This window comes from Antrostomus carolinensis, unplaced genomic scaffold, assembly GCF_000700745.2.
Source record: "Antrostomus carolinensis isolate BGI_N321 unplaced genomic scaffold, ASM70074v2 scaffold446, whole genome shotgun sequence".
In the NCBI taxonomy this organism is placed as follows: Eukaryota; Metazoa; Chordata; class Aves; order Caprimulgiformes; family Caprimulgidae; genus Antrostomus; species Antrostomus carolinensis.
In genome coordinates, this window is record NW_010323724.1 from 158,496 (window position 1) to 175,490 (window position 16,995).

The 16,995-nt window shown below is 42.1% G+C and overlaps 1 protein-coding gene across 1 annotated transcript in view; it reads left to right on the forward strand.

The window, feature by feature from the left end:
• The window catches only part of LOC104527036 (protein eva-1 homolog C), a 157,876-nt gene that overhangs the window by 131,362 nt on the left and 9,519 nt on the right, over positions 1–16,995 (forward strand). The window contains exon 5 of the mRNA XM_010170653.1: positions 13,528–13,692. Coding sequence (XP_010168955.1) covers positions 13,528–13,692 — 165 coding nt within the window. The remainder of the gene's footprint in view (positions 1–13,527; positions 13,693–16,995) is intronic.

Consider the following 16,995-nt stretch of genomic DNA (forward strand, 5'->3'; position numbering starts at 1 on the left):
GTGAGTAAGCAAGAGATTAATCTCCTGCCTTATTCCACTGAAGCACTAATGTTTTGATCTTTGTTCAATTATTTGTTTGTACTCCCACTGCGTCTAGGAGTCATGGGCATGAATCACAGCTCTCTCCTGCCAGGCTGAGGTCAGTTTTAATACTTTTATATCTGGTATATCTCCTATCAGCAGTCTGCATCTGGCAGTCAACAAGTTAACAACTATTTTTCTCCTCTAACTGTTATGATCCCATGCAGTTATTAGAGTTAAGGTAATTAAGGTGGATTACTTCAGATTTTAAATAATGTGGATGGTTATTGGAACTGCAATTAATAACATCTTGTCACTATAACCCAAACAAGTTGTGAGGTAGATTTTATCCTGTACAGTTGCATTGATAAGGATTCATTTTCCTTTGGAGGACTGGCCACTCTTATTTGTGAGACAAGCAAATTCTGCCACATGTGTCTATACAGAGATGGGCAGTCTCTCTGTTGATATGAACAGGCGTCATCCCAGCATGGGACAGAAACACCCTGAAGGACTGTATTTCTGAGTTTCTTTGCTCTTTACAGGGTCTTGTAAACCATCCCTGTCTATATCACCTCCTGGAAATGTGTTAGTTAAAGGTTTACTTGCTCAAAAGATGTTCACAGCCTCTTTGTGTTGGATTAATCCTTTCATCTGATGATAAGATATCAGGGTTGGTGGGCTCAAGATATCCAGTAGAGGGAACAAATACTGCAATACAGAGCATTATATTCCACTTGAAATAAGTGGCAACTTAAACTGAGTGCATGCCAGATAAAGGATCTGCACTGGGTTCAAGTTGCTAGCAGCAAAGGTATGTGTTAAAGTCTTCATTTTTTTTTAACAGTTCCAGAAAGGAAGCCTAAAAATAGAGGTGTTACAGTATGAAGTGAGTTCCTTGGCTGTGAGTTAGCAACCTGCATTTTCTAGGGAGTATGTAACAAGTAACACTTTTAAACACACAGCAGATTAAGATGTGTCTCCATTTACACTTTTTAACTGATTGAATTAAGTCATTTTGAAATGTGAGGTAGGAGAGATGGCAGTTGATGGGCCTTGCTACCAAAACAGGCAGAAACTGAACCATACTTGGCAAAGGCCACTAGAAAGGAAGTGTTGCTGGCCTTCCCTGGGGCTTGGCTGGAGTGGCAACATGGTCAGCATTTTCCAGTGAATCAAATATTATGAGGAACTAGGATGTGTCAGAGACCTGCTAGTCTGTTAGAGAGGTCTCCAGAGAGTCCCAAGTAGCCCTGGAATATTTTCTGCACTAATTGGTGCATAAGATTTGATTCAGGATTGTTTAGCCCCATTAATATTGGAATAAATGAGGTAAACCTTTTGCCCAGCAATGTCCTACACCTATATATATATATATAACTTGTATTTTTGCAGCTCAGTCTTACAAAGCCTTACTTGCACTAATGCAGGTGTTTATCTAATTGAGGTGGTTAAACTGATTGATTAGGCAGCCTATCTGTATAATTGATGGAGAGATGAATTAGCTACCTCCCATCCTGGTACAGTGCCTTCAATTAGGTGCTGTGAATCCAGGTATCATTTGAGATAGGGATATTCATATAAATGAATCTTAATTACCACTGTGAAGGTTGGGAAAAGAGCAGACTAGTGTGCCTGAAATATCATCCTTGCTGAACATTTCATGAAGCTAATAGAAACAAACATTTAGCTTTAAAAATCTTGTGTTCTCTTTAAAAAAAAAATTAAAAAAATCAGTATTAAGTACTGGAAAGCTGCCACAAACATCCAGCACTTTGTATTCCCACAGTTTTTCCCAGTGCTCCCAGACTGCGCTGGTGGAAGTAGCTGCAGGGCATGTTACATAAGAGCATAAGGTAGGTGCTCAGTAACATCCTCGCTGGGCTAAAACAAAACCCTGGCATTGTTTTCCATGGTGTGTATCTGCTTTTATGTGGCGTCAGGAAAGTGGCTGTAATTTGCTGTTCCACAAAACTGGCAGTTACTCGCAGTAGCAATTGTAGTAACGATTGAGCTCGCAGTCTTTACTGCTCCCTCAAGATACGCATGGAAGCAAGATGATGCATGCTACGTGTTTTTCTACCAGAAAAAAAAATACGTAAACCATGCAAAGAACTTTTCACAGTCTACAAGCCAAATAATTTAAGGCTGATGCTGTGTGTTAGAGAGGTTCTGCCAGTTAAATATACTTCTTTAAGAAAACAGAGTTTTAATACTCATAATTCAAAAACATCTATAGGGTTTTTATTCAAACTTTCCACTGTGCTCAGGAAGCCTCAGCCCCAAAGGAGGATGTCTCACAGGTTATGACTGTGTGAATAGAAGATTTTCTATTGAAAACAGTTTTGCCACATGATTTGTAGGTCTTTGGATTTCAAGTTTGTTAGTGTAGCCCAGCTTCTTGTATAAGCCAAGTCCTGAACAAGAGGAGCCAATGATCCCCGCATCGCATTCTGGATCTCAAACTAAATTGCATTTTTGTTCAGTAAATATTAATTTGCATCATCTGTATATAACTAAAGGGCATTTAACACTGTAGCTACCTTATATGGTTTGTTCACTCCTAGTCTTTATTCCCATGCTATTGATAACCTTCCCTGGTGCGGAGTTTCCAGTTTGGGATCCTGGGAATTCCCAAATTAAGTCAACCATGTGACTAGACAAAGTCACTAATGGCAGAGGTTACCTGCTGCTTTCTGATGAAATTCCTCACCCTGTGTTATCAAGGCACAGCTAGCTTTTTGGAAAAAAATTCCAGCCCGTTGTCTATGTTCTCTGCTGTTTGATTACCGAGAGGAAAACCTGATGAACTGATAAAGAGCTAGCATGCACTGTTGGATAAGTAGCACTTAGGTAAAAATAAAATATTTTTTTACACAGCATAGTTTTGCTGCTGTAATTACAAACATTTTTGATTAGACAAGGAGAGCAGATGGGAGGCATCTCCTGGCTGTGTCTGCCAGCAGACACTGAAACAAACCATGGGAGAACATCCAGGGATATGTTGGTTTTCATTTTTCTTTTAATTAGGTTTTTTCTGGATCACTTTTCTGATGCCTTACAGATCACCAGTGGTCTGTAGACTCTACAGGATGGGTGACATTGCTTCAGAGATGGGAACAAGAAATCCCCTAAATGTCCATCTTAGTCAGTAGTGTCAGAGGAGAAAATATATAATATAATGGATTAATCTTATCAGTCTAGTTGTTGGCTCAGATGCTGAAGCATGAGGCTTCTTACTCTTTATTTCAATATTTGGGCAGTGCAGTGTAGCTGTGGATGTTCTCACTTTCCCTGGTACCTTCCCCTCCTGGCTGGGCTCCTGCTTCCTCACCATCCCTCTTCTGTCCCTGCTGGAGGTTGGCATGGCTTCCCATCAGCTCCAGAGTGTTCCAGGGCTTCTGGCCCTTTACTCAATCCCTTTCACCTTCCTTTATCTTGGATATCCTTGCCCTGGCTATCATTTAAGTGTCTCACTGATACATAATACTCACCCAACCACTGCCTTCGGGTATGTAATAGCGCAGACCTCCAAGGACCGCTTTTACTGACAGTGCTTGCATAACTTTCACTGAAATTTAAGGGAGTATCTTTTGCCCCAAGTTTTACACAGTCGGTTGCTGTGACTCAGCTGATTCCTGATAATTTGCAGGGCTGCAACCACTTGTATATGTGTTGGTACCCCGAGCAGAAGGGTGAGCAATTGTGAGCAATTGTTTGTGAACAATTCTTTGCATGAGCAATGCCATGGCTCCGGATCAGCCACACTTGAACACACAATGCCTATTGCCCCGTCAGCATCCTCCTGGGAGCCACATATTATGTCACATATTTTCCTGGAAAAAAGATAAGGTGCACAAAAGACTTTTTGCCAAGCTCTATAGCCTAAATAAGTCAAGGACAAGAGTTCCGCACTATAAAAGTAATTTTAAATAGTAAAGTCTTTCTTGCAGTGTTAAATGTTTGATTATAATGACTGAATATGTTGAGAAAAAATAGGAATTGTGTCAAAATCTGAAATTTAGCATTACTCTGCATTGATCCAAAGTGGAGTGGAACTACTTAGAGCATTGCATAAAATTACAGTCTGTAATTAAATTACCCTCTGAAGAGAACAGTAAACTAGTGATCTCTATAATGCCTAAGAAATCCATTCACAAGTGGGCTGGTTTGCAAAGTACCAATGCAAGTATGTGATAGATGCAGTTCAAGTAGGGAGAAAGGGAAGACTGGAAGAATGAGTCTGACTTCCTCATTAATCTTATTCTCCTTTTTGTGTTGTCCTCTGTACTGTATCTTCTTCACTGATAAAGGGTCAGAGAATCACAGAATTGCTTTGACTGGAAAAGACCTTTAAGATCATTGAGTCCAATCATTAACCTCACACTGTCAAGTCCCCGACTAACCCATGTCCCTCAGCACTATGTCTACAGGACTCTTCAATCCCTCCAGGGATGGGGACTCCACCCCTTCCAATGCCTGAGGGAGAAGCCTTTCAGGAAAAAAATCTTCCTAATATCTAATCTAAACTGCCCTTGGTGCAACTTGCAGCCATTTCCTCTTGTCCTATCAAGATGATAGAACAATTCCTATTGTCTGGGTCCAAGTCCCAGATTCAGACATCCTTGTGTGCTGGAAACAAAAGGAAACCCAAAATTGACTCTTGGACTCATGCTGTAGCCTTCCTAGTCTGGGAGACTGGCAGCTTCTCCCAGGTACTCTCAGTCCCTGCTTGGCACCCTGGTAGTTATTAGGGCTTTCTTCTCCCCTGCCTGCTGCCATTTCTGGAATTGAGGCTACGTGATTGAATGGTCAGACTCATACCATGCTCAGCATATATAAGAAAAGGGAAAGTTGCTTAATTCATCAGAGTTGAACTCACTCCATATGTGAGTGCTGAGACAGATTTCTGTTCCTGCAGTAACTTTGCTGGTAGTAGTTACCCATGCTTCTAGCAGTAGCACCTGGAGGTGACATGAATGGTTTGATCCAGACCCATCTCAATTTCCTAAAGTACACTACTGCCACTCAGGTGTATAAAGTTACTGTCATAGTCTCTGGGCCTGGTGGAGATTAGATGCAGATGGACTTCTAGAGAGATCCTACAGTTCTGGTTGGCAGATGATTTCATGGGAGGTGTAGCTGAGCATGGTGGAATTTGGACAAGCCTCAACTTGAGTCTCATTCTCCTAAAGATACGTTATCTTGTGAAAATGCAGAACTCTAATGACTTCGGGAGCAGGCAGAAATCTACCAGATGAAAGTAACTCTTCGTATCTGCAGGTATCTCTTGCAAAGCTTTCTTCCTTTTGATCCATTTTTCTTTCCAAGTAGAACATGTAGGGAGCAGACTGGTGCGTGCGATGCTTTCCACTGTGCCCTTTGGAGACTAAAAGCCACATCAAGCAGGAGATTTATGAGTTGCTGGCAATAGATGCTTCATATTCTGTTATTACATTTAAGATGATGAAAGAAGAACAACTGACTTTCATGGCTATGAAAGCAGGAGGAAAACTGCCTGTGGATAGATCAAGCACATGCACCACTGGATAGAAATTAAGGTGTTTGTAGCTTCAAATCCTGATTTGAAAAGTTCAAGATGATAGAAGAAAAATATCAGAGCAAAAGATGTGAAGCAGTTTGTAAGATTTTAACTCAGATACACTCAGGAGAATAAATCCAAAGGTAGCATTATGATTCATTAACTATCGCTAATTAGTCTCCTAAATTAAGTAGACAGAATCTCCCCTGGAGGCTTTCAAAGGCACCCACCTTTCACTGTTGATGATACAGGGAGCTTAAGAACTTAGCTTATTTAAAGAGGACTTCTTCATTAGGTACCTACAGGGCATGCATGGGTTGAGTGCCCAGATTAGGTGAACTGGAACTTCCAATAAGATTATTGTGTTTCTAGACAGGCAGAAATAGGAGAAAGCAGGGGAAGGTGTTCTGCAGCCCTGTGCAAGAGGGGGAGAAGTTGGTAGGGAGAAGTGCTTGTGTCTATCTCTGCCCCATGGAAGGTCTCAGTTGGAGATGTACCATGGTACCTTCATCTCCTAAAACCTCTCACATCACAGAGCCACGTACCTGCAGGAGATTTCACTGGGAGGAACAGTGAGACTGAGCTAATTTTTGTTGCATGGGCTCTGTTTCTGGAAATGCTTCTACTTCTGAAGTCACTTCTCTGATTGTAGCTGCATGGGACAAGGATAAACATCTCCTTTTCTGTGAAGACCAAACAAGATAAAAGGTTGTCTGTGTTATATTTATATTCTTATTGTACAACCTTGCTGTAGTTAGCTGCTGTCAGAAGACGCAGTAAAGAGCAAAGCATCTGGGCTGCCTCAGAAGCAGTCTTGGCAGAGTGCTCCACAAATTTGTATGAGTTGTGTCAGGCATCCCAGCTTGTACCATTTCCCACCAGCCCAAAAATCACCAGCAGAAGAGACAGATTTCTGCTTTGGGCAGTGTCTGAAGGGAGGGGCAGGAGAGGAGGGCCCTGGTGCAGGCTGTGGGCTTGGGGAGGTGTAGGTGGCTTTGTTATGACAGGGCTATTTTCCCAGACAGTCTCCCTTGATTTCTGTGTGGTGCTTGGAAGTGGACATACTGTAATTGGCATGAGTCACTTCCTTGTTATCTGTGGTTTGGAACCACCGCACAGGGAAGACGCCTGCAGCTGAGTAACTCCCTCTTTCTCTTGGTTTTGTATTCAGTTTCAGCATTGTAGAACATATTGATGCTGGGTGAAAAAAATTCCCTTTTTAAAATGACTCAAGGAGATGGAAAGCTGAGCTCTTGACCATTTGTGTTCATTAAACTTCTGCTGTTTTCTCTTGTGAGAGTGAAGATTTGTCGTGGCAACCTGTTGATCAAATCCCAGTTTTCAGACTTACGTTCTGTTGCACAAAGTCCCTTCACACCTCCCACTGTTTCCTGTGACACTTTATACTTTAGTGTAAACTATATTATACTTTTACTCTAAATATGACATAGAATGCCCAGAGATACGATATGGCTTTGCAGCCAAGGCATAGAGTTGATGTCCAGTGCACTCAGACTTTTACATGGGGATGCTCAGGCCATCCAGCTGCTCATGGAGATGTTTGAGAGCTGTAGGATCTGACTGTCTCCTATCAAGTGATTATACATACATCTGACCAAAAAGCTGCCCTATCAGATGAAGTGGGAATGTCTGGTGGCAGGGCAGGAAGTGAAGTTAGGCTTTGGTTATCTGACATGACATATATGATCACAAGAAGAGGCAAAACCTCTTGCCATGTGATGCAAATGGGATTTTAGTCACTTGAAAGGAGCACATACAGCACTGAGCTAGATGAGGGCACAGACAGCTGGAAAGCTTTCAACATGCTCCTTGGCCATGGCCGAGACCCTTGGGAAAAAGCCAGGGGAGTAGGCTGTCCCTCAATTTACTTTTGTTAATCTAATTAGCATCTCCCACCTCCTTGTTTCCAGCTACACAGTGGTTTTACTGTTGTCACCAAGTGTAGAGTTCTCTTACATATGGGACTTTTCCTTCTTGCTCTGTGATTGTATTGTGATATTTTGTGGTCTGACACAGCCAAAATCCATTATTTTAATAGATATTGTTGACTGACTGCTTAGTGAATTTAGGTTTTACAGCACATAAAACACTTTAATTCTGCAATCTGAGAGCCATATACCTTACATATGTGCTAAGGAATTGCTTTTTTGTAATAATTTAGAAACATGAATATTCCCATTTCTGGCTGGATGCTGTGCGTTTTCAAATCTCAAACAAAAATCCTTCAGAGCTGCTACCTCTAAAGACCTGCAGTAGTTTATACTGGGTGTTTACTCACAGTAGGATTTTTTTTTTGTTTAAAAAGTATGTTAAGCATCAACAGTTCCTGGCCTCAACCTGCCCAGATAAAAGGCTTGGTTGTAATTTTCAATGGTAAGAGAGTCATGTTTTGTTCAAATTGCACTCTGCTTCGAGCATTCACAGGAGGATTTGCTGAAGGTCCTGCAGATCTGCTTTAATCATACTGAGCTTTCAGAATAAACGTTATGGGCTGGAAATGCACAAGTGAGTATGTAGCAGAGGACTAGAGAATGACAAACCCCCATCTGTATGTTTTTAAAACTGAGCTTTCATTGATCTCCTTTCTAGTTGACTGACCTGTGTAAGTAGCGAAGATGGAGGTCAGGGGATAATAGGATCCTGGGAGTGGAAGACACTGAAGGACTAAGCAAGCATCAGGAAACACCAAAAAGTCAAATTAGCAAAGAGAAGGGATGGTTTGTGTTTGAGGTTGAAATATAGGGAGCCTGAATTTATTTCCTTTCTTTGGCACAGGCTCCCTCATTTTGATATTCAAACACTTTCAAAACTCTGTCCATGAGCCAATTCCCCATCTGTAAAATTTGAGGGCTATAGCAGTCAAATGTTTTGATTAGAAAAATAATATATCTGCTTAAATTGAAACACTCAGAATGCTTCAGAAAGAGCAATATTCCTCTGCAAAATAATCTCTTATGGAAATTGGCCGAACCCCCAAGACTGGAGTATTTAAAACTAGATAGATGAAAATAGTAGAAAACACAGCAAATTATCTTGATGATCAGAGGTGAGGTATCAGCTGCCCTTTCCCATCTCTTAGCACTTTAATTCAGAATTTTGCTGCTTGTAGGCACAGTAACTTTTTCTTTTCATCAGCCCTCAGTTTTCTGGCCACAAAAGGGAGGGGTTGTGTAAAAGTCCCAGCAGAAGGACCCTCTACCAAGTACAAATATCTGCAAATATACACTGTCAGCAGCACCAGCGTGTGTCTTTTCACACAGTCCTGTCGGTTGCTTGTACTTGAATCTTATGGGTCTGCTCTGCCAAAGCTGCACACTCCAGCTTTGTTTTCCCTTTGTCCTTGTTCCTGCAGGAGAGAAGCTGGCAGGCAGTGGGGGTGAGGTTTTGTTGTGGGATTGATACCATTAATTCAATGCAAATGCATATTGCAAATCTTGGGCTGGGAACTGGTATAAATTGTGGTGAGCATGATGTTGTTCAGACAGATGAGCAGTGGGAGCTGGTAGCCAGGGCTGCTTATAGACACAGAGAGATTATATAAAGACTTGAAACCTTTAATGGCAGAGGAATGAACCTGCTGATCCAAGAGCTCCCTTGCAGGTTTATAACCTTGAATCGCCTTCTGTAGGTGCCTTCATGGAGTGTCACAGCTATGGTGACACTTCGCTCTCCAGATCAAGTCCTGGCTCACGTGGAGTCCGTGTGGTGATACCAGAGTTGGACACTGGGGTGGGTGGTGGAGCATGGCTTGTCAGCCTGAAATCACACAATCGAATCCAACCATCAACCCAACACCACCATGTCCACTAAACTATATCCCTAAGTGCTACATCCACACTTTTCTTGAACACCTCCAGAGATGGTGACTCTGCCACTTCCCTCAGCAGCCTGTTCCAATGCCTGACCACTCTTTTGGAGAAGAAATTTTTCCTAATATCCAACCTGAACCTCCCCTGGCATAACTTGAAGCCATTACCTCTTGTCCCATCACTTGTTACCTGGGAGAAGAGACCCACCCCACCTCTCTACACCCTCCTTTCAGGTAGTTGTAGAGAGTGATAAGGTCTCCCCGAACCTCCTCTTCTCCAGACTAAACAATTCCAGTTCCTTCAGCCATCCTCATAAGACATGTGCTCCAGACCCTTCACCAGCTTCATTGCTTTTCTTTGGCCATGCTCCAGGGCCTCCATGTCTTTCTTATAGTGAGGGGCCCAAATTTGAATACACCTCTGCCTGCACTGCGCAGCTTCCCGGCCAAGTTACCAGAGAATTTTATCATTTGAATAAATACCCATATCTCAATGTTGATTGCTACACCCTGAGAGACTGAAGGTCCCCACAACAACTCAGCTTCTCTCTTCCGGATGATCCCAGCTCATTTCTCATGTGCATTTCAAGGTGTAGGGATCGTGACTATCAGGTGTTTTCATGCTTTGATTGAAGGTCCTGTTTCTTCCCCTCTTGTCCACATATATCAGTTGTTCTGCTGACTGAGTTGCTTTAACTTCTCTGCTTGATTGAATGGAGCAGGCCAAGTGCCAGCCCTTCCCTGCCAGGATTTTTGTGCTTAATACTGAGATAAGACTAAAATCCCAGGTACTTTTTTTTTGGTGGTTTTAATCATAAATAACTTTTCTTGACACCTTGCTTCAGTTCATGCCATGCTTTGTGTCAGAGGCACTCCTCTCCAGAGAACTTAAGGAGAGAATTTCAAAGGAACCAGATGTTTAAACTTTCTTGTGGAGTTGGCTGCCACACAGAAGCTAACTGGAAACTGTGAGGTGTTTTGCACTTGAGAAAGCCTTTCCATTTTACTGTCTTTCTAAATCAAGCTATCTATGCTGTGTATTGGTTTAGCATTGTATAAACTAGAAAAAGAACAGACTTGCTGTGTGTTGTTGCTCTATTTACTCTCTGCCAAGATAGGCCCTTCCTGGCAAAATGTCCTCAAGATATTTATGGAGTCCACAGAGAAAAATGGTCCCTTGAAACGGAAAAGTCTTAGGTTCACGTACTGTAGACATCCTGTGTTGCACTAAGTTGCTTCCAGAGTTTTAAAGGGGTTTAGCTGCTGAAATAAAGACGAGCACCTCTTAGGATTTTTGAAACTACCAAAGTGCATGCTAATCAGAGATGTTAAGCACGTGCTTGCTTTTGGGAATCTCTCTTCATAGCATCCTACGTTTTTAGGCACCAAATGCCTACTTGGTACTTATCTTACTTCCTCAGCTATCCCAAATGGATAATAACACTACCCTCCATTAAGGTGCTGTGACAATAAATAGTCTTTATGAGTGCTTCCCTCTGAATAATTCTCCAACTCCACTTTTACTTGGGATGCTGTTGTTAGTGCTGTTTTGCTTTACCCTGACTCCTTTCCCAGTTCCATAGGTGGCATTCACAGTGGTGGTGGCACAGATACTGAATAAAGCTCTATTCCCTGGATGTATTTAGGAAAAAGATTATGTTTCTTGCCCCATTTGGCTCAAATGTTTAAGTGGCTGGTGGTGTCACTTTTTCAAAGAAAAATGCAATTCCACCCAATCTGTGTTCCACCCCAGAAGTGGCCATGAATACTGGGAGGTGAAAGGAGGTATTTATGAAGAAGAGCCAGTCTGAAACATGAAAGGCTACCCCAAATCTGCTAAAAAAATGTTTCTGTGTTCCTTTTCCTTCATTTTCTTTATTGGAGGCATATCAACAGGTTACTAGGATGCAGTTTGGATGAGAGGTGTGTGAGGGAAAACTGACTCATGTCTTTTAAATGCCTTTCAGGACCTCAGCCTGAGATGCAGCAAAAAGGGTTTTTATTTTTGGAGGGTGCTGAGCCCTGTGCCCTCTCAATATTGGGTCCCGTTGGGTGCCTCAAATTAGGCAGGTAGAATTGCAATTCTCTCTCACTGTGTGGTTTGCAGGATAAACTCTGTTCTACCTACCTCCTCCCCAGACATTTCTCTGGCACAGGTATCTGTCTTGCTTCTGTGTGGTTTTTAACAAGGGATGTGTTTCTTTTGCTGCCTTCTCATCAGAGGACAGTTGCCAATTTAGGTTTCACTAGAAACTGCTGTGCCAGCTTTTTGATATTCAGAAGCTGTGGGGATTTTATGTCTGTTTCCTGACCTGGTATGACTCTACTAACAATGCGAGAACTTCAGTGCTGATACCTTGGCAGACTAATATAGGAGGTCAGTCAGTAAATATAGTTACAATTTTCTTTGCCTCAGCAAAGACAGTAAGTTGAACACAATGTAAACAAGGTGGTTGGATCACTTCCCCCACCAGTAATATTTGTAGTTATGCAGGCAAATTTAATAGGCGTGATTAAATCTCATACTCCATCTTGGCAGCTGATTAGCTGCAGGGGGCAGGCAGGAATTTCCTTTCTGTTCCAGGGTTGCACTTTTTCCAAGTCCTCCTTCATGCTTGTGCCAAGGATCTCAAAGTGCTTTGCATTTTTAATTACGCTTCTTTACGCCCATGTGAAAAGTGAAGATGAGAGATAGCACAAACAACAATGGAGCAGTGGGGAAACTGAGGCATTAGAAGGTAGCAAATTACTTGGGACAAGAGAAGCAGGTGCCGTTAGACTTGGAGAAAGGAGAGCTGAGCATCCCAGAACTCTTCTCTCGGGGTATTTGTGGGTCTAATGAACTTGTGCCTAGTTCTTAGCAGTTTGTGTCTTTAACACACTAAAGTCTTGGTTGTCTGCAATGGTGCTTTTATGTATATCTTCGTATACAGTCACTGACAGGGAAGATAAATCTTTCTCCTCTGGAAATTTTAATTTCTTTATTTTGTCTTTCATCACTCTATTCCTCTAATTTCTGAGCAGAATGGACTGTATATGTGTTTTTTCTCTTTGTATGGAAAAGCACTTTGCTCTGAAATAGCCTCAGGTCTTGGCCATGGCTGAGGCAGCAAACTAGTTCAGCGCCATAAATGACATACTGCTTTGTCCCTGCAGGGCAAATTAGTGAATTTATTGTGTGGATTCACCTTCAGTGGGTGTACGCTGAAGTAGCTACATGGACTTTGATTTCTTTACCTGAATGTACAGCTGAAGAGCTGGCCTTGGAACATCAAGGAGGAGAAAATACTCTTCTTACTAAGGCATGCTTTGGTCCAAAGAAGAGACCATAGGTGTTCTGACAAAACTGTCACACATATTCACCTACCTTCCCTGCGTATAGCTAACGCTGTGGCTGACAAAACACAGAGAGCAGAAGGGATTAGCTGAGTCTTCACCCTCCTCAGAACGGTGGGAATGGAGAATGAGCCTTTCCCAGCTTAGTTAAAACCTAAAGCTCCATGGCAAACAGTGTATTTTAGATCTCATTGGATGGGGAGGGTTTCTTACAGATTGGGTTTCTTACTTTTGTGATGGTTGATTGAAGCTTTATGGTTTCACATAAACAACATCCTCCAGAGGCTGGTTTTGTGAATCCAGAGAGGACAGAAACTTGTGATGTTCAGTCTTGAGCCAGCAACTTGATGGCTGGAGAGCGGCAGCAAGTCAGGCATACCTGATAGTCCCCACTGGTATGGGGCATCCTGCCCAGCCTGCTATTGGGGTAAGAACAGAGGTGTCTGTCTGGAGTACTCTGAAGCTTAGGGCTGAGGCCAAAGGCTGGCTTACTAGGCATTTCAGTTTCTAAGATGGGGTCTAAATAAACTGTCTGAATCTGACCCTTAGTGTAGTCTCAAAGCTTAATTGTAAATAAACAGTATCTTAATCACTTTATAGTTTCCAACGTTCTCTCATTGACTGTCTCAGTGCTGGCATTTGTAGAGCGTTCATCACAGTGGTAAATGAGTGTCTGTTTGGTCTGCCCATGGTATAATTAAGTATCAGCTGAGCCCATAGTGTAATGTGATAATTCTCGTTCTGACCAGATGAAATAACTCATTCTAACAACTGCGCTCTTCTTGCTTCTCTCTTTCAGTTCCCAAGAAGCTTCTGCATGAAACCCAGCCAAGACCAACCAATTACCAAGGATTTCAGAAGCCACATTTTCCACTGCGGCCAAGAGTGTTTGATCCCAATGTGATAGGGGACGGCGTGTTTCTTTCTGATGTCTCTCCTTCCAACATAGGGCATGCTCTCCCAGGTAGCTATGACTATTGTAATGTTGGCCCAAACGTAACTGTGTTGGGGTAACTGTTCCCTTCTATCTCCCCTTATCTGGGTTTCTATGTTGTTCCAAAACCCCATGCATGTCACAGTCAGGAGAAGCTTCAAGGTGTGACCAGAGACAGACTAAAGTGAACTGTGACACTCACACTGGGTTTCTTGAAATAGCAGTTGTGATCTTGCATGTCAAAACTCATCATAAAATACTTTGCAGACCTGTCTATACAGTGGCAAAGAAAAAAAAAAACAAACCAAGGCAGAGACAGTAGATCTGCCTCACAGGGGACAGAGAAGTTTCTAACTGAGCTTTGATATATGTTGCTATTTTCATAACATGCAAAGTCAAGAGATATGAATTAATTAAAATCTTAGCTATCTATAGGGATAGGTGAGCAGGAGGGAGGGATGGTATCTGGATAAAGGAAAAGCACAGGTGAGCACGTATTGGGTTAGTCAGTGGTTTAGCACTGTGTTTCCCAACACACAGGAGATGATATATGACATTACTTCTGAAATTCCCAGCTTGTCCTCCCAGAGATTCAGCACCAGAGTGGGTATGGGCAGAGCTGCCTTGTCTCTGTCTACACTCCTGGCAAAGTTAATCCACAGCTTGGATAATCAATCCATAGATAATTAACAGTCAGCAATAACAGATTTGTCACTTTGGAGGCCTTACTGAATAATAGTCAAGAAGAATTTTGAGTCAGCCCAAAACAGATTTTATGATCCTGGTGATTCTTGTAAGCAAGGAAAAAATAATTCTAAACTTGTTTTCATTCATCTAAACATTTCTCTTCTACAATGACACCTTTTGTTTAGTTTTCACATTGTTTATTCATTAATTTTTAAAATATGCACTACTTTTCAAAAAATATGTTGTTTTGAAATTAAAAGCTAAAATAATATTTTGAAAATAAAAAAGGAAATATTTGGACCTTTCTGTAATCTCCCTTCCTGTTTTATTTCTTTTGTTAAAACTATTTGCTAAAGTCAGCCTGTCATCATATGTAACCTCTCCAATGCTTAAACTGTGTTGTTGGATAAATTTATTGCTAGCTCAAATAATTTTCCTCAGCTTTGGTGTAAGGTCACAGGGAAACCGTTTGAATGACTAGGAACAGCTAAGAAAAGGTGGTGAAGAGAAAATCAGTAGTAGGTGAGCTGATTAGGCATAGGTAAGGTCTTCAAAGCTAACAAGGAAGAAAGGGGATGTCTTTTAATATGACCTTGGAATGAATGGAAGACCAGGGAACCACATAGCGTAGCAACACATGGCCCTTGTGAAATTGTGTTTGTTTGTTTTTTCCCTCCTGCATATCTCCAGTAATTTTCTGTCTTCTCTGTCTGTGCTTGTACAATCCTGCAGGTGACAAAACCAGTTCTGTGGTTTTGTGGTGCTCTTTGCTGGAGTGTAGTGTATGCAGACGAGTATTCATTTAAAAACTTGTTTGATTGCATCTGTTCTTTGGACAAGTCAGAAGTGGAAAAAAAAAAAAAAAGATTATTCTTGCATCTCTCATGAGAGGATTTCTACCTTTGTCTGTCTCCTAAATACACTGCTATTGCACAGCATGGTTTACAAGGGATGCCCCATACCCAACAGAAGCGGTGTCCATCTGAATCTTTCCCAGCTGATCTAGCACATGCATATGGAAGCCCTCACTGCAAGTATAGTTTAATTAAACCTTAGTCCTTGTGAGATGCCATGAATCTATTGACAGTGAGGAGCAGATGGGTTGTTACTAAGCCAGAACTGGATATGTGAGAGACCATGGTGCAGAGGCCCCTGGTTCATATCTTACCAGCTCTGTGCAGCTGTAGTCCAGCCACATTAACTGGACTTCAATGCAGAGTTGTAGAAAACTCTCAAAGACCTGACAGGAACCTGGAGCCATCTAACTCAGCAGTCCTCTTTACAATCATAGAATCACTAAGGTTAGAAAAGACATCTGAGATCATGTGGTGGGGTGACCTTGGCTGAATGCCAGGTGCCCACCAAGCTGCTCTATCACCCCCTTCACAGAGACAAAGGCAGTTTAATAGAAGCAAAGCAAAGCTGCTCACACTGAAGCAAAAGAAGAACAAAATATTTGTTCTCTACTTCCCATCAGCAGACAATGTTTGGCCACTTCCTGGGAAGCAGGGCTTCTGTATGTGTAGCGGTTACTCTGGAGGACAAACGTAAATAACGAATGCAACCCCCTTCCCCCTCCATTCTCCTTGCTTTTATTTCTGAGTAGACGTCATATGGTATGGAATATCTCTTGGTCAGTTTGGGCCAGCTGTCTTGGCTGTGTCCCCTCTCAAGGCCTTCCCCACCCCAGCCTACTGCAGGGGAGAGACGGAATGTTGGAGAGCCAGCCTTGGTGCTGTACTAGCACTGCTCACCAGTCACCAAAACACTGGTGTGTTATCAACACCTTTCTGGCTACTAATACAAAACACAGCACTCTGACGGCTGCTATGGGGAAACTTAACTCCATCTCAACCAGACCCAATACAGATCATGAAGTCCAACCATCAACCCAACACCACCATGCCCACTAAACCATGTCCTAAAGTGTCATATCTACACATTTTTTGAACACCTCCAGGGATGGTGACTCCACCACTTCCCTGGGCAGCCTCTTCCAATGCTTGACCAATGAGACATACGGTTATAACTTATATATGAGATTATATCCTGGTGGTGCCCTTCCTTTTCATTGCTAGTAAAGGGATTTTAGATTAACTAGTTCAGAGCCAGACTCAGTAAGTAGATGCCTTGGGAAGGATTCATTTACTCCCATATAAATATGTAATTTGAGATGACCTGGGGTGTTTACCTGGCTTCAAGATGCTGTCTTAGAAGGAAGAGAGTTTCCCCTTCATCCCTTCTCATATCTGCCATCTCTGCATGGGTATCCTCCTGACCCTGGGGTGTTTTAGATGTCTGTATATGAGCAAATACATCAAGCTTTAAGTATCTGCTACAGGGAAAGCTAAGTGACTCTGTAGGATCTGTCAACTAATAGTAGGATTCAGTTGCCTCAGTTTAGATGCATGGTGCTACTTGAGATGCTGTGAAGTATCCAGGACATCTTCAGGAGGGTAGTGGCTCATTTTTTAGAAATGAAAATTTTATCCTGCTTCCATGGATTTCCCTGCAGGAACAGTGGTAGAGAAAAACCCAACCACTTTTATGGACATAGATTTACCAGACAGGGATAAAAAAGGGAAAGATTGCAGGGCACATTGATATTTCATTGGAAATTAAAAGAATTTCCAAATCTTTGCTATT